The sequence below is a fragment of the Glycine max genome, chromosome 6, assembly GCF_000004515.6.
Source record: "Glycine max cultivar Williams 82 chromosome 6, Glycine_max_v4.0, whole genome shotgun sequence".
Taxonomy (NCBI): Eukaryota; Viridiplantae; Streptophyta; class Magnoliopsida; order Fabales; family Fabaceae; genus Glycine; species Glycine max.
The window spans coordinates 10,391,593-10,416,914 of NC_038242.2; the positions used below are offsets into that span (position 1 = coordinate 10,391,593).

The 25,322-nt window shown below is 33.4% G+C and overlaps 2 protein-coding genes across 4 annotated transcripts; both read right to left on the reverse strand.

Moving 5' to 3' along the window:
* Positions 1-2,476: 2,476 nt before the first annotated feature.
* LOC100818969 (RING-H2 finger protein ATL20-like) lies at positions 2,477-4,247 on the reverse strand. The gene is made up of 2 exons (NM_001317446.2): positions 3,489-4,247; positions 2,477-3,084 (listed from the first exon to the last, which is right to left on the reverse strand). Exons 1-2 carry the CDS (start codon positions 4,195-4,197, stop codon positions 2,636-2,638), a joined length of 1,158 nt encoding a protein of 385 aa, NP_001304375.2. The 5' UTR covers positions 4,198-4,247; the 3' UTR covers positions 2,477-2,635.
* Positions 4,248-4,855: 608 nt separating this feature from the next.
* On the reverse strand, positions 4,856-18,113 carry LOC100819513 (glutamate synthase [NADH], amyloplastic). 3 transcript variants are annotated; one of them, XM_003526658.5, is made up of 22 exons: positions 17,449-18,113; positions 17,233-17,352; positions 15,459-15,563; positions 14,988-15,140; positions 14,614-14,714; positions 14,432-14,528; positions 13,843-13,952; positions 13,419-13,522; positions 13,159-13,338; positions 12,723-13,066; positions 12,568-12,638; positions 12,010-12,479; positions 11,050-11,919; positions 10,708-10,862; positions 10,298-10,459; positions 8,593-10,194; positions 7,436-7,642; positions 7,062-7,330; positions 6,586-6,891; positions 6,178-6,445; positions 5,598-5,855; positions 4,856-5,411 (listed from the first exon to the last, which is right to left on the reverse strand). In XM_003526658.5, exons 1-22 carry the CDS (start codon positions 17,785-17,787, stop codon positions 5,145-5,147), a joined length of 6,558 nt encoding a protein of 2,185 aa, XP_003526706.1. In that variant the 5' UTR covers positions 17,788-18,113; the 3' UTR covers positions 4,856-5,144. The 3 variants fall into 3 exon arrangements, with proteins under 3 accessions (XP_003526706.1, XP_006581638.1, XP_014631876.1); XM_006581575.4 differs by lacking the exons at positions 14,432-14,528; positions 14,614-14,714; positions 14,988-15,140; ... (1 more) ...; positions 17,233-17,352; positions 17,449-18,113 and adding an exon at positions 14,237-14,376; XM_014776390.3 differs by lacking the exons at positions 14,432-14,528; positions 14,614-14,714; positions 14,988-15,140; ... (1 more) ...; positions 17,233-17,352; positions 17,449-18,113 and adding an exon at positions 14,307-14,357.
* Between the last annotated feature and the right edge of the window lie 7,209 nt (positions 18,114-25,322).

Genomic DNA, 25,322 nt, shown 5'->3' on the forward strand with positions numbered 1-25,322 from the left:
TTAAAGGAAACCTGCTTTTTTATTTTAAAAAACTGTTTTTTTTCTATTCGTACCCCTATTTTTGTTTTGTTAACTTTTTTTCTGTTTGTAAATCTATTTTTTCTTTTAATTTATAATTATTTATGGTTTTATTTTTATTTTAAAAAAAAATTAAAAATACTAGTATTAATTATGTCATTTTTAATTTTTATTGATAAATTATTTAAACTTTAAATAAAAAAATTTAAAGTAAAATATATTAAAAATATATACAACATGTTTTAAATAATAACATATCAAATAAAATCATAAAAAAATATACTAAAAAGTAAGTCAACTTAATATTATTTATTATATATTTTTTTTAAAAATATTTAAAATAAAAAATAAAACCATAAATAATTATAAATTAAAGAAAAAATAGATTTACAAACAGAAATACAGGATTAAAAGCAATGTGAAGAGCTACCTAATTATTATAATACAACTTCATATGTTGAACATCACAAAATTTTAATTCTTTAAGAAGTTGTTTAATCCACACCAATTCACAGGTAACAAAAGCCATAACTCTATATTTTGCTTCTGCACTTGATCGAGCAACAACACTTTGTTTCTTGTTTTTTCAAAAGACAATATTTCCTCCAAATGATACACAATATCCAGTGGTGGATCGTCTGTCTATGGGACAACCTGTCCAATCAACATCACAGTATCCACAAATTTGAGTATTTCCATTATCCTTATACAAGAATCTTTGTCCTTGAGTCTTTTTTATGTATCTAAGAGTGTGAATCATAACATTCCAATGGTCAATGTAAGGATCCTACTTAAATTAACTAACAACTCCGACTACAAATGATAGACCATGCCCGATAATTGTGAGATAAATGAGTTTCCCAACTAGCCTTCTATATCTCTCTAGATCTGAAAAAGGTTAACCTTGATTTGACATTAACTTCTAATTTGGATCCATATGACTATCAATAGGCCTAGAATTAGTCATACTTGTCTCCTCCAAAATGTCCACCAAAGCATATTTTCTCTATGAAATGACAACAACTTCATTTGATTGAGTCACTTCAATACCAAGGAAATACTTTAGGCAACCAAAGTTTATGGTCTGAAAATGACTGAATAAGTGTTGCTTTAGTTGGAAAATTTTGGAAGCATCATTCCCTGTATCAACATAGACAATTAGGTAAACACACTTCCTGGGAGAAGTATGGCAATAAAAAGAGTAATTTGCTTCACTTTGCTTCATTCCAAAATTCTTCATTTTCATTTCATCCACAATCATGTATTAGGAACTTCTTTAATTCTTCAACGACAGCTTTGACTTTGGCTATGTGTGAGGTCGTGTCATGGTTAGTCTATTTGAGAAAAAATGCATGATTTGTTGAATCAAATAAACTGGATGTCATTAGCAAAAATATCTTGAGCATTTTTCTAGAAGGCAACAAACAAGTCTCGAAGGATCTGAGTATTTCCAACACATTAGGTTCTACCAATTGCCATAAAACAACGCAAAGTTGGAAGTCAAGTGTCTTCCACTGATTTTTGCTCTTTGCTGGAATTTCACTGGCTTCTTTCTCCAAATGATCATAGTGACCTTGATCAAGGAACCATAACTTAACTGAGGTAGACCAAGATAGATAATTTTTTTAGTTGAGTTTTTGAATAATGATAGTGGGATAAAAAGGAGAAGGAGTAGAAGTGAAAGTGGAATTCGTAAATGTTATCTTGAGAAATCATGGACGAAGTATCCAGTAACAGATGCATGACACAAAACCTGAAGAAAAAATAATAGGCCAAAGGACGGAGGTGTATAGGCCCACTGTCCAAATAGCACCAAAACAACGATCTAAGGACTTAAACAGAATATGGAGAGGCCGACAACCAAAACCCAGGTGTCGCATCACAGTTCTAGTGATCGAAGACGTACATGTGGGACGCACATGCCTGAGAATGATACGTGGAAAAACGACGTGTGTTGAGGTTTCTGATTTCGAAACCTCTAGGGTTGGGCTACGCTGGAAGAGACGACCTATATCTAGGTATCGTTGGAGATAGGTGTGGCAGCGGATGGCGGTGCCGATGATAGACAATGACAAAAGTGCAGAGTGAGATCGTCTCACTCTAAAACCAACTTGACATATTTAAAATATGAAAATATACACGAAAAAGGAGCCTCAGTAGCCTCAGCCACCACTGTACCGAGAGATGTGTGTGTGTGTGTATATGAAAAATTAAAATCAACTTCTATAATAAGCTACATAGAAATATAAAACATTAATAAAACACTATCAAACAACAACTTTATCAATACCAAACATAAAATCAAAAGTTGAAACTAACATAGATTATGGTGATGGGGTATCGCAAATAAACAGCGATTCAATATTAATTAATAAAAGATTGACAAGAATATTGATTTTATTAACTTTTATTATAACTAATTTAATTGATTATAGACAGACTCAACAAATATTAATGGTTACTTTTGCAAAGAAATATTTACATTACTAGTTGTAAGATATGTATGTTTCACATTACAATGCAGGAGAATGTAATAGTTATCAAATTATGCCTGTCTTAAAAATCTTCTGTGGTAAAGTGATTCGTATATAAATATGAGAGATAAAAAGTTAAAGCATTATTGTGGTGATGATCGAGCACGTGGTTGTGGTAACTTTCGTGGAGAAGTTCGGCAAATTGGGCACGACGCGTTCAGTGGAAGCCATTCATCGATGCATTGTGCATGAAAGCAGTGTCCACATTCTGGTATGGTTTTCACTGTCTCTTTGGGTATGTACTCTGATAGGCATATTGAGCAGGTCTTGTCACCCTTCTTTGGTAAGCCTCTGTTCTCACCTAACACTATTTTTGGGTACGATTCAATTGTGGGCCTGTCGAGGCCCGTGACTGTTGTGGGCCGTGAGCCCGCTAGAGCCTCAAAATCTGGCACCGTTTCATTAGCCCAAGGCCCATCTTGGTTCCCGATTCTTAACCAGCTGTGGATGCACCTCAATACTCCCATGCAGCACAACAAAGCTGTTGCCCCTATGCATATGACTATGGCGTAACGTGCACCATGGGAAATCCCTGTCAGTGTAAAAATTCATGGTTAATCTTTTACAACATGCTAAAAAATCAATGTTCTAACTTCTAAGGTCCCTCATTAATAAAACTTTTATGATGTAAGCCTAAATAATTTTAGGAATTAGAGTACTAGTTAGTTAAGAAATTCAAAATATTTTTTTTTATTAAAATTTATGTTTAGAATGCATTGAAAATTATTGTAGAAAGTGCATTAATGACAATTTTTAATAATTTTTCTTTATCCTTAACCAATGCCTTAAATGTATGGTTAGCATTTACCATAATTTTATGACTATTTTCTTAAAAATATGCTCAATGATAACTCATAGGAAAATTTCATCACTTATTAATGGAGCTCTTATATTGAGACTCACATTTTATGGAGTGAGTGGTAGTACATGGTTTACCTTTTGAAGGGACAAGGGAACAATCAAGCTCAAAAGTCTCGTTGCTCTTGAATCCGCACCGTCCACCGTGCGACTCGCACCTCCCGCACGACGGCGAGTCCCACGAGAATCGCAGATCGTCGCTGAGTTCTGACGACGTCACTCGATCATTAAACGGCGACTGAACCGGCACCGTCACCGTCGCCACCAAGTCACACACAGACGACAAGTGTCCAAACACAGTCGAAGAAGGCGTCGCAAAAACGAGGTACTTGGGAGAATCGCTGAGACAACTTATTGGACGGTAACGACGGACGAGGTACTCCAAGTTGAAGGAGCAGTTGAAGAAGGTGAATTTTTGGCGGTAAACAGCGTCGAAGGGAGAGGCGGAGAGGTTAAGAGAGAGGAGGCGTTTGGGGAGGCAGTTGTTGGGGTCGTTCACCCATAGTTGCTGCGCGGCATAGTTTATTCTTTGGATTCTGAGTTCTTCGCCGCAGTAAGATAGGTTAAGTAGTGTTTGGCCGTTGTGGTTGCAAGAAACGCTGAACCCTGGGTGGCCACATGAATTCTCTTGCTCTCCCTCTATGCGGAACGGGAATCGGATTACTGGCTCGTGAGTTTGGCAAACGCTGTCTAAACATGCTTCTATACTTGCTAGTGCTATTGCTATCTGGGATGGGTTCAAGAGGATGAAGAGGAAGAGTTTGAGTATGGTATTGGGAATTTTCATGTTTGGGAAAGCAGTTCTGTTCACTTTGGGTTGGGGTGAATTTTGATCTTGTTGTCGAATATGGGTGGTGCTGGACTATTGAATTAGAATATTGATATAACGATATTTAATTATTTACATATCATATATATATATACCAATCAACGTCATGATAAAAAAAAATATACCAATCAAACTTCTCATTTCATTTGCTTGTATTTTTTAGCCAATCAATATAAAAGAGAGGTTAGTGTGGATAACGTACTGGGGACGGGTTTTACTGTGCATCATCACGCTTGGTCAGTCGATTGAACAAGTCCATTTCAGATTCAACATCTGAATGTGGAGCTTATGCTAGCTACACTTCATGGTCCCATTCTCATTAATCAATTCCCAAACTGTAACTATGACTTACGGCTCTCTCCGGATTTGGAATTTTTAGTTAAGTTTCACTATTAAAACAACTCTTTTAAAATTCAGTAACACTAAAATTCGATTTATTTTAAGATAAAAAGTCAACCAAATTAAATATCAAAATAATTTAATTTAATTTAGTTTAATTTTATGTAATATCAAATTTGAAACTTCATCTGCCAAGAACATTGCAATAATCAACATTTGGCTGTGTGGAAAAATCAGTCAGATGAGCAAGAACCTCACAATACTCATTTCAAAGCAATTTAAATTGGAAACAATAACCTAAATCATTAATTACCAAACTGTACATTTTCATTCCACACAGCAATAATTAACCAAGAAATAGCCTTTCCATAACAAAGCCTATGAACATTCCTAATTTTCTACTATGCACTATCCTTGTACCCTTAAATCGCTTCTTTATTATTTTCCCCCCTAAATTTATATGGGGCCGCAACCACGAACCAGCAATGCTCAATGAATCTCCAGCAGCCATCTCTTATTATTCCATCTTGTAGAAAAGAAAAATCTCAGAAGGCTTTCCTAAGTAATCACTGTTTGTTTGGCACTGCAAACTTGTGCTGCAGCTTGTCGTCTGGACTTCCGGCAACATTGTGCTCTATGTCTTCATTTGTGAGGAAACTGTCAACTTGTGCTGCAGCTTGTCGTCCCTCTGAAATTGCCCATACCACCAGGGACTGACCACGTCGACAATCTCCGGCTGCAAACACCCCTTTAAGACTGGTTGAGAAACGACCATACTCTGCCTTGAAGTTTGACCTGTTGTCTCGCTCAATACCCAACTTCTCTGCAATTGTCTGCAAGACCAAGAGCAAAAAGATCAGTCATTAGCCACTTCCTAATGGACATTTCAATTTAATTTATTGTTTCAACTTCTTTTAGCATCTTTTCATTTCTTTCGACTTTTCAACCACCAACAAGCAGTAGAGACAAATACCACATTCGGTTAACAACTAAGAGATGAAGCTATCATGAATACTTACAGGCTCAGGGCCAAGGAATCCCATGGCCAGTAAAACTAGGTCAGCCTCAAGAATCTCTTCGGAGCCCTCAATTTCCTTAAATTGAAACCTCCCAGTTTCATCCTTCTCCCAGAGGACACGTATTACTTCAAGTCCCTTCACAACTCCATTTTCATCTCCCACAAACCGCTTAGTCAATACCTCATAAGATCTTGGATCTTTCCCAAATTTTGCTGCACCTTCTTGGTGCCCATAATCTACTCGGTATATGCGAGGCCACTGTATTTCAGAAACACTAGGTTAAACAAAAAATCGTGCACAATTACAACGAAAAAATTGACACTTGGAGTCATTTCATTTCAATTTTGCTAAAACCAATTAAGAGATTTTTTTCAATTACAGGACACTCCACGGAGTCAGTTAATTAATGTACATAGAAAACTTAAAGGCACCGTTAGCCATCATTGAGTTTTAAAAGGCTAATTTTAGTGTATAGTCCTAGTAATGGCAAGCCAAATGTCCAATTTCTCAAGCAGTCTATATTGACAAATGGTCTGAAAGAACAAACACAACTAATATTTCGGAAACCAATGGATCTAACCTGTGGCCAAGGGTTGCCTGGGGCTCTAGTTTGTGGTGGCTGAGGGAGAAGTTCCAGATTTACAATGCTACTACACCCATGCCGAATGGATGTCCCTATGCAATCTGTGCCCGTGTCACCCCCACCAATGACCACAACTTTCTTTCCCTTGGCAGAAATGAAGTTGCCATCCTGGAGATTGCTATCAAGCAAGCTTTTAGTATTTGCATGAAGAAACTCCATAGCAAAATGAACTCCTGACAGCTCCCGCCCAGGTACTGGAAGATCCCTGCATTGAAAGTAAAAAAAACTTCCTTTGAAGCATCTCTCTTAACAATTCCTTTTTTTCTAATATACATCCATTCCAAGCGAAATTGAACTAAATATACAAACAATAATAATATATAGGACTCCGGCACTATGTCTCACCTTGGTTTTGTGGCTCCTACAGCCAAGACAATAGCATCATTTTCCTCCCGAAGTCTATCAAGAGAGTATAAAGGATCATGCCCGATATTAGCATTCACCACAAAGTTAATTCCCTCTTCTGCCATAAGGTTGACCCGCCGTTGAACTATATCCACTTTGTCAGTCTTCATGTTGGGAACGCCATACATCATAAGCCCTCCAATCCTATCAGCTCTTTCATACACAGTTACAGTATGGCCCATTTTATTCAGTTGATCAGCAGCTGCCAGGCCGGATGGTCCACTTCCAACAACGGCCACTCTTTTCCTGTATTAATGAAGATGTTAACTAACGAGCCAGTTTAATAATAACTACAACAAAGCCAAGCAGTTTAATAACTGAAAATCACTAAACACCAACTTGTGGATTGTACATTTATACCTATTCGATTGAAAAGCAACATCAGAAATAACGGAAAGGGGTGAAAAAGTGCATACCCAGTTCTCCTAGCTGGAGGTCGTGGCACCATCCAACCCTCCTCAAAAGCTTTGTCTATGATAGCGCATTCTATGCTTTTAATAGATACTGGATTCTCAATAATACCAAGGACACAAGAACCTTCACAAGGTGCTGGGCATACCCTACCGGTAAACTCTGGGAAGTTATTTGTCTCAAGAAGCCTATCTAATGCTTCACGCCACCTATTTTGGTATACTAACTCATTAAATTCTGGTATTTTATTTCCAAGAGGACACCCAGAGTTTTCCTGCAAGTTTATCAAGTATCTTTAGTCTAAACAAGGGTCCAAATAATGAAAGTTAAATTCAACGTCATCCAAAAAGGAAAAATTCATGGAAGTGGCAATGCACACCTGATGACAGAAAGGAGTACCACAGTCCATACAACGGGCTGATTGGGTTTTCAAAAGTGGACCAGGCTTTGTTTCCTTCATCACCTCGTTCCAGTCATTTATTCGAGCATTGGGATCCCTGTACTGAACACTTTCCCGCTCATAAGCAACAAAACCTCTGTGTTTAACAGGATCAATGACTTGACTAGGCCTCTTGGATGATTCAGCCTGTTCAATTGTCAGCACGTATTCAAAGACATCAGCCAACTTAAAATGTAAGGAGTAATCTAGGGATAGATATCTAACAAGTAAATCAATCATTCATAGTCAAGCAATAAGAAAGTCAACTATACCACTCTTAGATCCCACCAAGTGAGAATGTCTATCATAATATTATCAATTACAAGTATACATCCATCAGATTATTCAGAAAGTTAGTTCAAAAATCATTTATCAACAAGGCCTTAAGTAAAGATGAGGTAAAAGAGACATTTCTAAAGTTTTTTTTTTTAGGTGAATATCTTTCTAAGAAGTTATGCTAATAGAAATGGAAATAATAGCTGGTAAGTGTCATCTTGACAGTTGACACAATAAACAACAGAGACCAGAAATTTAAACTTATACACAACCTGTCATCATTAATGCAATCAATTCATGCCAATAACATAAATTCCAATTTTTTGCTTAACGTAAATTCTGATAACTTTAGGAAAGAAGTCTCCCTTAAGAAACAACGTTAATGTGAATGCAAATGCAAAGATAAGAACAGGAGCAAATCTCTCTCTCACGTGCACACATGGAATGGGATTTACTAACACCGGGTAGACTTGGCATTCTTACACCACTTAAATAACTCTTTATAATAAATAAATTTACCCAAGACAATCATGAAATATTGTCTTGATAATCATATATACCAATACATTTATAAGAATGCAGTTTAACTGTTGACATTTACTTGCATTTTTCAAAAGCATTTTATACGTTAAGTTAAATGGTGTGATCAAGTATCAACCACTTTTTATAGACTTTTATTCGATGACAAGTTTTACTTCAAAAGTTGGGACTAATAAAATTTAACATTCATAAGAAGTTGTTTGAGCATGTAAGTACTAAGTATGCTAATAGTTACGCCTGGGGTAAGTGGATCTCGCCTCATTAAAGAAGTTTACAGTTACCTCACTAGGCTTCCCATTTATCGATGCAGTAGCCAGTTTCTTAAGCTTTTCAAAAGCATCTTCCTCCACCAATTCTATTTCATCTTGCTCCTCTCCATGGTTAGAAGCAGACTCCACAGCATCTTTGGAAGCTTCCTTTGATTTCGTACTTGCCAAAACTCGTTTATACTCCTTGGGGAACACCTTGATAAATTTTGGAACAAGATTCTCAAAGTCAGGGAGCACTTCTTTGGCAAGCACACTATTTGTGTGGCGCTGATGTTGTTGTATCAACATTCTAAGAGTAGTAATATCCTCTTCCTCTTCAACCTTATCCAGATCTACAAGCTCATGGTTGCACTGAGATAGGAATTTTCCATCCATATCTAGAACATAAGCAATCCCACCACTCATACCTGCAGCAAAATTTCTGCCAGTGTTTCCAAGCACAACTACTATCCCACCAGTCATGTACTCACATCCATGATCGCCAACACCTTCCACTACTGCGTTAGCTCCAGAATTACGCACACAAAACCTTTCAGCTGCCATCCCATTGAAATATGCTTCACCAGATGTGGCCCCATATAGAGCCACATTACCAATTACAATATTCTTCTTAGGGTCAAAGGTACTCCCCTTTGGAGGAAATACAACAATCTTGCCACCTGACAATCCTTTACCAACATAGTCATTGCCATCACCTTCAAGTTCCAAAGTGATGCCGGGACAAAGGAATGCACCAAAGCTCTGGCCTGCACTGCCATTAAATCTGATATGAATAGTGTCAGTTGGAAGACCATTTAAGTGGTACTTTTTAGTCACCGCATGGCTTAGCATAGTTCCCACTGCACGGTTTACATTATGGATTGGACTTTCAATGTATACCGGGAGACCCTTTTCCAAAGCAGCATTGGACAGACCTATAAGCTTATTATCCAAGGCCATGTCCAAACCATGATCTTGTTTTTGAACACAGTATTGAGCAGCTTCTGGCCGCAGTTCAGCTGCAGGTCTAAGCAAAAAAGAGAGGTCAATGTTCTCTAGTTTCTCATTACTTTTAATGACTTCCTTATCAACTTCGAGCATATCTGAACGGCCAACCATCTCATTCACCGTACGAAACCCAAGCTGGGACATAATTTCTCTCATCTCTTCTGCTATCATGAAAAAAAAGTTAATGACATGCTCAGGTTCTCCGGCAAACTTTTCTCTTAGTACTGGATCTTGGGTAGCAATGCCAACAGGGCAGGTATTCTTGTGGCACTTGCGCATCATGATGCAGCCAAGAGTAATGAGTGGAGCTGTACTGAAACCGAACTCTTCTGCACCAAGAAGAGTGGCTATGGCCACATCTCTTCCTGTTTTAATTTGCCCGTCAGTTTGGAGAACTGTGCGACCCCGGAGGTCATTAGCAACCAAAGTCTGATGGGTCTCAGCCAAGCCAAGTTCCCAAGGGAGACCAGCATTCTTTATGCCAGTCCATCTGGAAGCCCCTGTACCTCCGTCGTGGCCAGAGATCAAGACATGATCAGCATGGCCTTTAACAACTCCACTGGCAACTACACCAACTCCAGCTTCAGATACCAACTTCACACTAACTCGAGCAGCAGGGTTGGCATTCTGCATAGTAACAAAAAGGGATTAAAGAAGATGAACACCTAAGACAACAAAATCCAACCAAAAGTATCCAATGTAAAAGGATTGAAGCAAGATATGATCATACCTTTAGATCATGAATTAGTTGGGCAAGGTCTTCAATAGAGTAAATATCATGATGAGGAGGTGGGCTGATAAGTCCTACACCGGGGGTTGAATTCCTTGTGACAGCAATGTCTCCTACAACCTTGTGGCCGGGAAGTTCACCACCCTCACCAGGTTTTGCTCCCTGATGAAAAGATGCGTTAAAATAATACCATTCTAGTACTCCACGTTCAATTAAAAAAGTCAACCTTCCCAAAGATCAAATGTAGTATACATATAAGAGCACTCAAAGGTGCCTGCCTTTTTAGTCTCCGAATCATCTTCCAACAGAAGCTTAACTCCATTAGTGCAGGGGCTAGAGACCATTTGATGGCTTTGTTTACATTACTACGAAAAGAAACAACGTTGTCAAATCCAAATGTGATAATTTACCTGGGCCATCTTTATCTGCAATTCATCGGCATTTGTAAGATAGTAACTTGTAACTCCAAATCTCCCACTGGCAACCTGCTTAATGGCACTCCTTTTCGGGTTCCTTGAGCCATCAGAAAGAGGCTCCATACGAGATGGCTGCTCACCTCCCTCACCTATGGAAAAATTAATAGTAATAAGAAAATTGAGGAGACTAATCTAGAATAATTAAATTATGAGAAAAGAAAAGGTTTTCAAGTACAATTTGTCCCAAAAAGCATTTCCATAAATACCAAACACATAAACAAACTTGACATTTTTTCCAATAACAATAAGCAGTCATATTTTCTTTTTAAAACAAACCTGTGTTGGATTTCCCTCCAATCTTATTCATAGCAGTTGCCAATGCTGTGTGTGCCTCCAATGATATAGACCCATAACTCATGGCACCAGTGCAAAACCGTTTAACAATCTCACTAGCAGGTTCTACTTCATCAAGGGAAACTTTCACAGCTGCCTCTTTAAATTTCAGAAGTCCCCGCAAATTACAGGCTTTATTTAACTCGTGAATGAGCTTAGAGTACTGTTCATATGCATCTTTGCTGTTAGTTCTGGCAGCCTCTTGAAGCTTTGATATGGCAAGTGGATCATTCAAGTGAATTTCCCCGCCTTTTCTCCAATGATAATCCCCAGGATTTGGTAATGCCTTTGCTTCAGCACTTCCAGCAGAGAAAACCCGAGAAGGAAATGCTAACTCATGCAATTTAAGAGCATCACGAGCAAGCATCTCAAATGTTGCACCCTCAACTCGACTTGGGGTTCCAGCAAAGCACCTTTCAATCACTTCTGATGAAAGACCCAGAGCTTCAAAAATCTGAGCACCTTTGTAAGAGGCCAAAGTAGATATTCCCATCTTCGCAAGCACCTTCATCATTCCATAGTTGCTTGCTTTGAAGTACTTCTTAACCAGCTCATCTTTTGAGTAGAATTCACCATTTGTTTTTGGTGGGATCTTTCCATCAACCTGTAGTCGCCAAATTGCCTCTACAGCCAAATATGGACATATAGCATCAGCACCGAAGCCAACAAGTGTGCAGAAATGGTGCACTTCACGTGGCTCAGCAGATTCTATTACTAAGGCAACTCTAGTACGCTCAAGTGTTTTCACTAGATGTTGATGGACAGCACCAACAGCCAGCAGGGAGCTCACAGCAACACGTTTCCTTGAGAAGGCTACAAGATGCAATATGAGAAACAAATCAATTAGATGGAAGGGCAGTGTATATATTATACACACAATACAAGTATAAGATAATATAATACCTCTATCAGACAACACAAGGGTAGTGTAGCCATCACTAATTGCATCATGTGCTTCCGCACATATCCTATCCAAGGCTTCCTCCAACCCTTTCTTGCCACGGCCCTTTGAGTATGTTATATCTATAACTTTGCTCCGCCATCCCCTGTAATTCATTTTTTTAATGGCTTCCATTTCTTCAATGGATAAAAGGGGACCTTTTAAGGAAAGACGGTGGCATTGATCCTCAGTTATTTCTGTTAAGTCGCCTTCTGGACCAACCATACATTCCGTGGACGTGACTATTTTCTCTCGAATAGGATCAATCGGTGGGTTTGTCACTTGGGCAAACATTTGCTTAAAGTACTCAAAAGTGAGTTTTTCTCTATTTGACATGACGGCTAATGGAGCATCATTTCCCATTGACCCAAGGGCTTCCGTACCATCTTTTGCCATGGGAAGTAATAACATTTCCAAGGATTCAACGGTATATCTGTTAGAATAAAGCAGAATATAAAAACACATCCTTCGTAAATACAATAGATAAAATAAAGAAAATATTCGGGATGGACATTCCATACCCAAAAGCTTTCAATGGAACCAATAAACCATTAATTCCCATATTTTCCATATCCACGTCATCACCAGATGCCTGTAATTCATGGAAAATGTATTAGTGAGAATAGTCAACTAGAAATTCATGCAAAGTTCACACGGATTTTTATTTTATACTTACTGGCACCACTCCTGTTATTGATGGAGGCACTCTTTCAGATTCATGAACAGAATCAACTATGTCTTTGAGTTCTAACTTCTGCTTTTTGAGCCATTCCCCATATGGCCTTGCCAATGAATACTGTTCCTTTAAGGCATCATCATTCACAACAATATGCTTCTCAAAATCCACCAGAAGCATCATGCCAGGATTTAGTCTTCCTTTCCGACTCACGTCTTCAACAGGAATGTCTACAACCCCAACTTCACTCGCCATTACAACTCGTCCACTGTGGGTGACATAAAAGCGGCCTGGTCGCAGCCCATTCCTGTCCAACGTTGCTCCAAGATAGTGGCCATCAGTAACTGCAATAATATTAAATCAACACAAAATTAAGAATCCATAACAAAGTGCGTGTTACAGATAAAGCAGGTAATTATCAGTCCAGGAATTTCACATGATATAAGAGCTGGCCCATCCCATGGCTCCATGAGAGCTGAGAAGTATTCATAAAAGGCTTTGCGCTGAGGATCCATGTTCTTGTCATTTTGCCATGCTTCAGGAATCATCATCATAACAGCTTCAGGAAGACTTTTTCCAGACTGAATCAAAAACTCAAGGACACCATCAAAAGCTCCTGCAGAAGAAAAACTATAATTAGTAAATGAAGTTATGAACATATCTGGTACACAAAAATAAATTCAGATAAAATATCACCTGAATCAGATGAATTTGCATCCACAATAGGCAAAAGCTTCTTTAACTCATTCTCGGATAGACCAAGCTCCTTGCACTTCAGTAGGCCTTCACGTGCCTTCATCCTACAAAATGTAAGTTATTAGCTGATATATCCTTCACTCAAAATGCAATGAGAGGTATCCAGTGCAAAGCTGTTACACCTATTTCAAAATCAACTAACATCAATCTTCCAAACTTGACTAGAACACAGTAGCCATTATTAAGATATATATATATATAGAGAGAGAGAGAGAGAGAGATAAAGAAACAATCACGAATTAACTCTTCAATTCATCCATTTCAACTGCACCGGGATATTACTGATACAACCATTTAAATTTGCAGTGCATTATAGAATTCATTCTTCTGGCTCAAACTATATTAATAGTTTTTCAAGACATACCAGTTTACATTTCCTTTAAGTGTGTTGATTTCTCCATTGTGGCCCAATACACGCATAGGTTGAGCACGATCCCAACTAGGAAAAGTATTTGTCGAAAATCGTGAATGTATCTGCACATCAGATATGCCTAATTGTCAGTATCTATGGTTTCTTCTTATTACAGACTATAAACTGTAGCGGAAAATTAAGAGCATTAATGAATATTTTTCAAGCACATCAATGATAGTATACTGAAGTGCCACAGCGCCTGTAGAAATTCCAGAAATCCTATTCCATTTTAACTGAAATGATTTTTTCACTCCACCACTAAGATATTGTCTTCCAGGCCAACTAAACACAGAACATCAGCAGAAATTTCTGTAAACATGATTATCTTCATAATGAACTGTCTTACCAACTCGCCCATTGCATCCAAATTCAAATAGTAATCAAGGAAGCGGAAGAACTTAAGAGATCATTCAAACCTCAATGCCTCAGAAGTCATTCCCCAACCTTGCATCTCTTCAGTTACTGGTTGTTCCCCATGCTGTTTGTTGGAGTATATAGAGTTAGTGGAGAAAGAAGAGAAGTTACTGGATAATATATTTACCAGGGCCATGTAGCTCGTAAACCTTTCATTGCCAAGATCTGCAAAATAGTAATCCTTCAACTGAGCTGGTGTTAACTGACCTTTGTAAACAATGGTCCTGTACAAAATTGGAAACTGATTTAGACGTTGAGAGTAACCATAATTTAGTTCTCAAAAAGAGATGTCTCATCTTGGCAAAGCACCTTGATGAAAGTGAACAGATATAGAAATCTGTAATGCCATCATTATCGAGGTTTAATGCAGATGTTATAGCAACCATGGACAGCTTCCTTAATATGTACATCTGCATGAAAGGAACAAATTATCCATTAAGCGTGGCAAAATTATTATCCAAATCTCACTTAAAATTAATCACACAAAGTGAGTACCAAAAATATTTAATATCTTTTTTCCTTCTTTACCTGTAAATTTTGCTAGCATATTATTCCAAAATCAAGATGTGTAGTTTAGTAATTTACTTGAAAATTTGTTTCTTTCTTTTACTAGAACTTAGGTTCAATTATATGTTCATTTTTAATGTAGAAGCCATAACAAACATGTTATGTAGAAAAGGTACCTGTCTTTCCAAATCAACTTTTGACTGAGTACTTGGAGTAAGAAACACTTGCTCGATCACTGGTTCAGTTAGCACGGCAGATTTGCCCAATCCTGTGTTATCAGTGGGCACAGAACGCCATCCAATAACAGAGTGCCCCAGAGATTCGGCAACCTGACAACAAAAGCACAAAACATTTAAAAAGAAATGCCACGAATATAAAACCAATACTCCAGTTACCATGGTAAATTTAATAGCAAAACAGTTACACACTAGTGAAAGTGAATGTCAATTACAACTTCAGCATGATAACAATAATACTCCAGTTACCATGGTAAATTTAATAGCAAAACAGTTACACACTTGTGAAAGTGAATGTCAATTACAACTTCAGCATGATAACAATAATGTGATGAAATCAAGTTGAACTCAAGCAAGCATGCATGAAATTAATTTTTAGATAAGACAAAGATATTTCAGAATTTAAGTTACCTTTTGAAATACATTTTTGCTCTCTTCCCTGCGACTATTGGATGTAGGCAAGAAAAGCATGCCAACGGCATATTTTCCTGGTGGCGGAAGCTCAAAATCCACAACCTGCAAATAGTCAAACCAACAGGTGAAAAACACTGCATCAAACATCAGTAAATGAAAATATGTGCATATTTTCACTCATCACGCTCCATGAAGAAGTTAAAGACTGAGGAATCAGTCAAAACCTCTATGGATTGATTTAAAAACTATTTCCTGTTTGTTTCTCCTTAACTGAGGAATCTTGGGATGATTAATCTGGATTCTCAAGTAAAAAGGCCCTAGAAAAGCGCAGATGAAAATCTACATAGTAGATGAAGAAATTTACTTCCAGGATTTCAGAAATTAAGACAAAAATAAAAGGCAATTTCTTATGGTCTTTAATTCAATTAATTCAAGTGTAAGATTTGTACTTAAGACTATATTTGGCAAACCTGAATTTTAACAATCCAGTCATTAAACCACGATATATATTATCGGAAAAATCATACGTGCCAAAATCAAGACAAATAAAATATTCATATAAAATAATGATTTATATTCACCCATATCTAGAAAGTAAAATTATATGATGTTTTAATAATTTTAAAAGGTCCTTTAAAAAAATTAAAAAAAAAATAAAAAAAGTTATTATAATTATACACACTCTGTTCTATTTCATTTCCATCATTTTTCACTCTCAACTAATCCCAAATCACCATTAGTATAACTTTTAAAATAATTGGTGTGAAAGTCAATAAAATTATCTTACACAATAATTTATAATTAGATTTTAAAATAATTAGTGTGAAAGTCAATAAAATTATCTTACACAATAATTTATAATTAGATAAAAATATAAAACTATTATATACTATCAATAACTATTTTTCCTATCTCTTTGTTGTTCCCATCATATCAATAACTATTTTTTCTTTACCTTTTTTATTTTTTATTTTTCTCTTTCTTCCACTCCAATCCACCAAAAGTGAGGTGGAAGTTTAGTATTTTCGAATTTTAAAAGTCTATGAAATGCTATGTACTTTAATCTTATAATAACTTTGAATCCAACTATATTTAGTGCGTCCAGTCCTACTTATGGAATCTATAACACATAATTGAAGAATAGCATACTTCAACAAACCAGAAAAGGGTTTAAAAATAATAAATAAATAAATAAAAAGATGAAAAGCGAATTTAGCTCGCACCGGCGCCGAATCTTGAAAACGCATAACAGAAAACACTTTTTCCGAACAAAAAACCAATAAAGGATTAATTTGTTGCATACTAAGAAAAATAATTCCCAAATTATGTTGCATCAATTATTTTTTTGAAATTTTAAGAAAAAAGTTAGTTTATTTGTTTATACTATTTGTTTACCATCATAAAAAAAACAAACTTTCTCTTTTTTTGAAAAAGCAAATGATTCTATAGAAAACTATTTAAAATAATATATTATTTTCATTTGATTTTATACTTTTTTACTTTTGATTTTAAAAAAAAAACTGAAGTAATTCCATGAATTTTTTTCAAATTTTGATTAATTTTTTTAAAATAGTAGTTTTCTATTAGAAAAAATGAAACGGACTGGCCAAACAACTAACCAAAATATTGTAAATAGAGCGGATGATAAAACCGCAAAGTCATATTTAACAATAAATTTTTTTACTGAAATTTAGTAAAGTCATATATTAATCTAGTTAAGAAAATCAAAAGTTCTCCATAAAAATTTTAAGAAAATAAAATAGAATACTACCTCCTTGTAAAACTGGTGAGGTAGAGCCACCATGATCCCTGCTCCATCTCCAGTGTTGGCTTCACAGCCGCAAGCACCTCTGTGCGTCATGCGCACCAGCATCTCCAAAGCATCAGTCACCTACAGCAAAAACGACACATAATCGTAAAAACGCACATCACACGCACCATACTCATACTCACACTCACATGCAAACGCCAAAGTCGTCGCACTCACCGTTTTGCGGCTACTTTCGCCGGACAGTTCCGCCACGAATCCCACTCCACACGAGTCCTTATCCATGGCCGGATCGTAAAGCCCGAGCGGCTTGTTCGGTACGGCGGACATAGCCGACCGAACCGCAACCCTCAGCTTCGGTGACCGACCCGGCCCCTCCGATTGCCAAACGTGAAACCGCTCCGAACCGAGGCTCTTCCCGCTCGAACGCAGCCGCGTTCCTAAAAACTTCGTCACTCTCACCGGACATCGTACGTTGAGTCGTGGCTTCTCGTTTTCGCTCGGAAGAGTTCTCTCCGAGCGAGCGTAAAGCCTTGAAAACGAGAGAGAGCACGACATCGCTTCAGGAAACAGTCAATATAGAAGGGAGAAAATAATCGAGAAATTGTTATCTGTTTGATTGCTATATTGTTTTTTTCCCCTCGTTAATGGATGAAAAGCAATAGATCTGGCTTTTTATAGTAATTTACAAAGTGATGTGCTGTTGAGTTGAATAAAAACAGAGCCAACAGTTTCAGATGCAAACGAAAGAAGAAGAAGAAGAAGAAGCGATGAGAAAAACTGCGCCGCCGGTAGGTAAACAGTGTTGGTTTGAGATCAGTGGCTTCAAGAGAAATAAAGGATGAATTTATAGAGAGGGAGTGAGTGTGAGTGAGAGTTTTGCTTTTTCAGTTTTGCGATGGAATTTTTATCTTTTTAAGGAAAAAGAAGGGAAAAAAAAAAGAGTGGGGCCACGAGGATATTAAAATAGTATTAATTAAATAGTAATGCGTAATTACAAAGAAGTCCTATGGGTAACTTGGTTGACAGCCAGGTGGTGGGCCACATGTGAGGTGCGCTATGCGGCATGCGACAACCGCGATCGATGGGTCCCACCACGTCGTTAAATTACCAACATACATTTTTATTTATTTTTTTCTTTCGATAATGACATAAATGATTTAGCATCTTTTGTTTTGAAAAAAATAATAAGGAAAAAATGCATTAAATAACATTAACTCTTGGTAAAAAATAATAAATGATTCAAATTTAATTCATTATTTCTAATAATCATTACTATTTATAATAAATATGGATGTGATATTAATTGTCAGTAATAAATTTAATGGGTATGTATTGTGAATAAAAACTGTTAGTGGGGTAATTTTTTAAATTAATTAGTGCAAAAATCATAAAATTATTGTACCCATTCAATGTAAATTAATTTAATGGATATGTATTGTGAATAAAAACTGAAGCAAAAATAATATTTTTTTAGAAAAGCAAAAATAATTTATTATTTACAAATATGGAAGTGATCCTACTTTAATGGAGTATACTGTGGTTTATGACTCAAGTTTAAATAAACTTCACTAGAAAAAACAGTCTAAAAAAACTCGGTCAACAAACTAATTATTTTCTTTTGATGTGATTTTTAAGGTATTTATTAAGTTGAAATATAAATTTTATTTTTTTATTTTTTTAAATTCATAAGTTTGATCCATTTATTTTAAAATAAAGATATATAGTCTTTTTATTTTTAAAATTTTACATATTTAGCTCTCTATCTTTCAATAAAGATATTTAATTCTCCAATTTTATAAAATTAACAATTTTGATCATTCGATCAAATTTAAAATATCAACGAGTTAATAACTTAAACTAGTGTAGTCAAATTTAGTGATATAATATGAGATTAATTGTTTAATCAATAGTCAATATTATCTCTTAACAATTAATGCTTTTAAGATCTTTTTGGTTCATGTGACAATTTTTTGTCTCGGGTGTAAAATATTAATAAAAACACATATATTCATATTTTTATATCTTTAATAATTGAAAAAAATAATTAATGAAAGTAATAATCCTTTTAAAAAGGAAACACGAGTTTTTTTATTCTAATCTCTTTCTTTTTTTATTTCGGTAAATACATTAAATTTGATATAAATTGTATTAAGATAATTAATATTAGGTATTGTAGTAAATTTTATATTATTTTACTTGTAGGTTGTATTTAACTATATATTTCAACTAGTTTCTAACTTTTTTTACTAACTGAAAAGTTTGTTTGGTTATTTGATAAACAAATATTCTTTCAATAGTTCCTCGATATAGCTTTTAACGTCCTTTGAAACACTACTTTAAGTATTGTTTTTCTTAAATATCAGCTTCTAACTTCTAACTTTTTATATTTTTTTCCATTTCTATCCTTAATATTTTTATTTTTATGAAAATTTATGCCTAAGTTCTAAATAAATTATAAATTTATTATTTTTCAATCATTTTATACTTTTCAACTACTTTAACAACTAATTTTACCAAATACTTATAATTTAATAAGTTAATTTTTCAACCAATTTTATCAAATATAATCATATTATCTATTATTCACAAGTCGATGTACAAAATAAAATAAAAAAACAATCATATAACTTATATCTTTATCATGTGTTGTCTTTCTTGTCATGTTCACTATTATATTTTTAACAAATCAAATGAATTTTGGGTTTGATGGAGCAAACACATATTTTACAAAATCGATGGACAAAATGTTTATATTTTAAAATAGAAAAATGAAATTGTGAGTTTTAAAAATATAGAAACTAAATATCTTTAATTATTTTAAAATATAAGGATTAAAATTATTAATTTTTTAAAAAAATAAGATAACCAAAATTGCATTTAGCCTAACTATTGTCAAAATTGACAAATTTATTATATTTACACTTTATGATTAGATAGCAATATTAAAAAGAACATATTACATAAACACTTTATCAGATTTTATCAAATTACACATAACTTTATCCTTTTTTTTATTTTCCTACATTAATCTTTCTTTATTTCTTTATTTTTTAAAGAAAACACTAACATTCCTTTGAGCTTGAAAGCATTATACTAGTTCTCCCTTATATGTATGTTTAAAAATATTGCGCGCATATTTTTTTCAACACTCCCTCAAGTCTTAGACTAATATCTCCTATAAGATAAAGCAGCCTAATGGTTTAAAAATATAAATACTTATGTAATTACACAAAACCTAAAAAAAGGATATTATTGTATTTTTTTCTTTCAGAAAACTTTACACCAGTACTGTTGGTGCATATCTTTATACCACTAGTATATATATATATATATATATAATTTAATATTAATCTTTCAATTTAATAAGCATACATGTAAATTAGAATTACTGTTGGAGATTTTTTAGGAGTTTTTATTTAATGATAGAATTTTTAGATATCTATCTTCAACGTTTTTAGGAGTTTTTATGTAATGGGAGTGCTTTTGGGAGTTTTTTTAACTTCTTCTCTTTTTTCAATTTTTCTTTTTCACTTTTGTTTCTAAATTAAATTTTTAATATTTCTTAAAAAATATTATTAGTTAAAAATACCTTGTATTAAAATAAAGGTTAAAATGCAATTTTAATTTTTCTATTTTTTCAATCCTTAATTTTAGTTTTCATATTTTAAAACTGAAACATTTCATCTTTTTATTTTACAAAATCAGTAATTTTGGTCCGTCATCGAAATCAATGGGCTAACGGTTGAATATAAACGTTGAGCGTTATAATTATTTTTTATTGAATTAAAATGTATTTAATTAAAAAAAACTATGGAAAACTAATATCATAAGCGGTGACTCCAAACCTAACCTTCACCTGTGACGTCGGCCTCGGCACCTACCGCCATCAATTCCACTTTAAGCAACAAACCCAACCCAGCCTTAAACATCATTAGCTATTGTCGTTGTTTGTGAGTTCTACTATATTATGTTAACCAAACATTTTGTTCATTTGAAAATTTGTGTGCTTGTAAAATAATTAACTAATTATCTATAATTTTGATTGTTATATATAATGCTACAAGCATTTTTCTGATCCTCAGTGCCCCAATTCTTATAATTGCATTTATTGTCATTGCACACATAATTATTACTGGGAGGATCAACTTCATTTTACTGCATTTCTCGGATATTTCTTATGCTTGTTAATTTGTGACATTTTTCAAAAAAATTAATTTGAGAAGAAAAAAACATATTAACAAAAAAGACAACAAATCCAGAACTAAAGAAACACGAAGAAAGTCACCACAGTAGTTCTCCTCCACAAAGTATTTTTTTTTTTTGAATATATCAAATAAATATTTTTTCTCCATAAAGAAATAGATCTTGTCCCACAAAATAATTTTTGTAATAAGATTAATATAAATAGTTGTAAAAGATAAAAGAAATAATAAATTGGTATTAATTTTACCCAATTTATTTTTAAAATTTTATTGTTTTTAATTTTTTTTATTACCATTTTTAATAAAGCTTATATATTTTTTTATTTGAGAAAATATTAGACTATTTTGTGTCGTCACGGGGAAAATTTTATGGACCCACCATTGCACCTCAGTGTTTTCTTACCAAGAAAATCAAATGTTTAATCACCATTAAAGATAACATTTTTGTAAAAAAAATTAAATACATTGATTTTGCATGGAGGGACCAAAATTATTTACTTAGTAAAATAAGGAGATTAAATGTTGTTATTTTGAAATAGAGGATCAAAATTACATTTTAGTTTAAAATAAATATTATTAATTAAAAATAACCTTGTATTATTATAATATCTAATTTATTTATTTTCACATTTATAAATTAACACCCGTGTATGGCACAGATTATTTCACTAGTAGATTATATTTTAGATTTTATGATAACTAATTTAATGTATTGTTATTTTTAATTAATGATCATTTGTTTAAAAAATATTCAAATTTAAGTTATAACTAAAGATGTTAAAATGATAGATTGAAAGAGATAAAAGTTATGTTAATATATTAAGTTGATATTAAAAATATAAGATGTTATGTTGTAGGCATGTTAGAAGTGTGTCTGAATTTTGAAGATAAAATATTGTTAATCAGTCAATTGATATAATGATATTATAATTTAAAAGCATAAAGTATACCATATGTATTCTAAGAGATTAAAGTTCACCACAAGAGAAAATCTAGTTTAAATGAAAGTGAATATGATAGTTGAGATAGTAGAAACGTGGGAACACATATAAACTTAAACGTTTATGAAAAGTGTAGAAGTCTATTACGGGAATTTTTTTATTTGGTTAGAATTTGCTATATATAATGCTTTATTTTTCATGTTGGAGAAGCCTATTACGGGAATTTTTATTATTTGGTTTTGCCTGTATGTCTCACGTTGAAGAAATCTATATATTATTGCAAACTTTGATGATTTGGTTAAGCATATTGGGCTTTTTTTACTTTTTTTCACAGGCAGCATTTGTTTCAAAGTATCATGCTATTTTCTTAGGAATTATATTTTTAAAAATATTATGATCAAAAATATTATTTTTGAGTATATTCAAAAATATATTTTGTTACATTTTAATATTCTTGAAAATATGTTTTAAAATTAAAAATATTTTTTTAAATAAAATAAAAAGTTACTAGTATTTTAGGAAATTATAAATTTTCTCGTTCTCCCGAGAATATCATATTCTTATACCTCCTAAGAATAAAAGTGTAGAAAAACATGTTAAAATGAAAGATATAATATTCTTGAAAATCAATAATACACAGAATTTTTTTTTCAAAGCTTATAACAAACATGTGTATAACCCATTTGTTTAATATTTTTTTTAGAAATATGTTTTTTTTAAATAAAATAAGATTTTTTTTTATATATTTGTCTAAATTTTTTTATTTAAAATACTTTTTTTTGTTTTTTAAGAAATAATTGTTTTTGTAAAATTGTTTGTTAAGTTTAAATAAACTGATCCAATATTTTTCATGCTACATTTTTAAGAATTAACCTTTAATTCGTGAAATAAACATACTCTCAAAGGTTAAGCATGTGGGATTTTGCTTAAGTGAGTGGTTAAGCATTGACGTTTATTTTAGTAGTAAATCATGGAGTTAGCTTTTGCTTTTATGATTAAGTCAGCTTGTTCAATTTACTTTTGTTTGGTAGTAAGCATTTTAATTACACTAGATTAATTTGATTATTACTCTTGCATTAGTATTTTGTTGATTTGATTGCATTTCACATGATATTAACCATCTATTGTAAAAAAAAAAAAAACGAGCCGTCTCAAGTAGTAACTGCAAATATGTACTTCCATGATTTACATATATATATCACTGTATCACCAAATGGGGCATCAATAACGACGTGATGTTAAAAGGTTTTGGCCTCTTGGAACATTTTCTTTTTTGGTCTATTTATGTGCTTTAATCGTACGTATCATGTTCTTGATACTTTTGCTACAGGCATTGTCACAAAATAAGATACTCCTTTCAACTGCATTTAAAAGTAGACGATGGTATCGCTGTTTGTGTCGCCCTTAAACTTTGTATGAACACTAAAAAATGACAAAAATCTTTATATATATTCTTAATTATTAGTACTTTAATAGATTATTTTAAATTTAAATATATTTAAAGAAATCCTTATCAGTGAGTGAATACGTGAATTAAAAATATTTCGGTATATATTTTAATTAAAAATAAATAAAATATTTTTAACGATATTAAGTTAAAAATAAAAACCTATATTATATATTTTAACATAAGAGAAAAAATACAGTGTAATACTCATATTTTTTATGGGAGTAAAGTGTAATTTACTTTATATTTTAGCATAAGAAGGAAAAATAACGTAATACTAGTTAGGATTTTATTTATTATAAAGTAAACTTGGACTTTATTTATTATAAATTTTAGTTATTTAAAATAAACATTAGAATATTGGTTAGGGTTTTGCTTTATTGTAGGAATTGGAAAGTGTACTTTTTCTTTGGTAAACTTGGACTATCTTTTAGTGAAGACTAATCTTTCAAAGTATTAAAATTTATTTAAAAAATTGAATATTTATTTCTAATAAATGTTCTTTTATACAGTTCAAAATCAACCTTTTGTCTTCATAGTTTATGTACAACACACACAAGAGACGTGATGATCTTCCCTCCGTATTATACTGCATGTGTTGGTATGGTAATGCAGTTATATATATTCCGGACATGTTGTGCTTCACTGGTAATCTAGCATGACATGTTGTGCTGATTATTGAGTTAATAATTCTTATATATTTTTTCGACTTACCTTTCGAACGAACAATGAGATCGAAGATCTTTGTCCACGATGTACGAGATCCCCAACACTACCCTGCACACGAGCTTCAGTTGGAAACACTTGTCTTCTATTATTGCTGGTCCCACTGATTTCTCAATTTGACGCAACTCCATGAAGAAATATTTTTTGGTAGGTTCATACTTACGCAGCAGTTTTAGTTTAATTTGCATGTGCATAATATGATAGTGGGTCAAATGGAAGAAGAAAAAAAAGACTAGAGTATATAAAAATTAAAAACCAATGATGACGTCACTCATTTATTTATTAGTGAATTTAGATATTATTGTAAATATTAGAGGACAAACAATTAACAAAACAATGCACGACCTACTATCATATATATACGGCATTTTTTTTTAGAAGTCATTTATGCGGCACATCGAGGCAGTTGCGTGTGTTTTTTTTTTTTTTTCATTGTTAGTATCCAAAGTATCCAATTTGATTTTGATTACTTGTATGATCCATGGATATGACTTGGAGTGACAATGAAATAATCGACATCTTTTATGAATTTTAACTTGTATTAGGGAGAGTGGCGGCATACAACTCAATAGTCAACACCTTGGATTGCCCAATGCAATTTGAAATCCCAAAAATTATTATTTTGTTAATCATGTTATCTTATAGCTTTAATCGTACCTACATGAACTACTCCTGCTTGTCTTTATTATAAAAAATAATAATTTTACATTTAAAAAAATTAATTAATTTTATTAAATTATGTTAATCACAAAATAAAATAGAAAGTATTTTTTA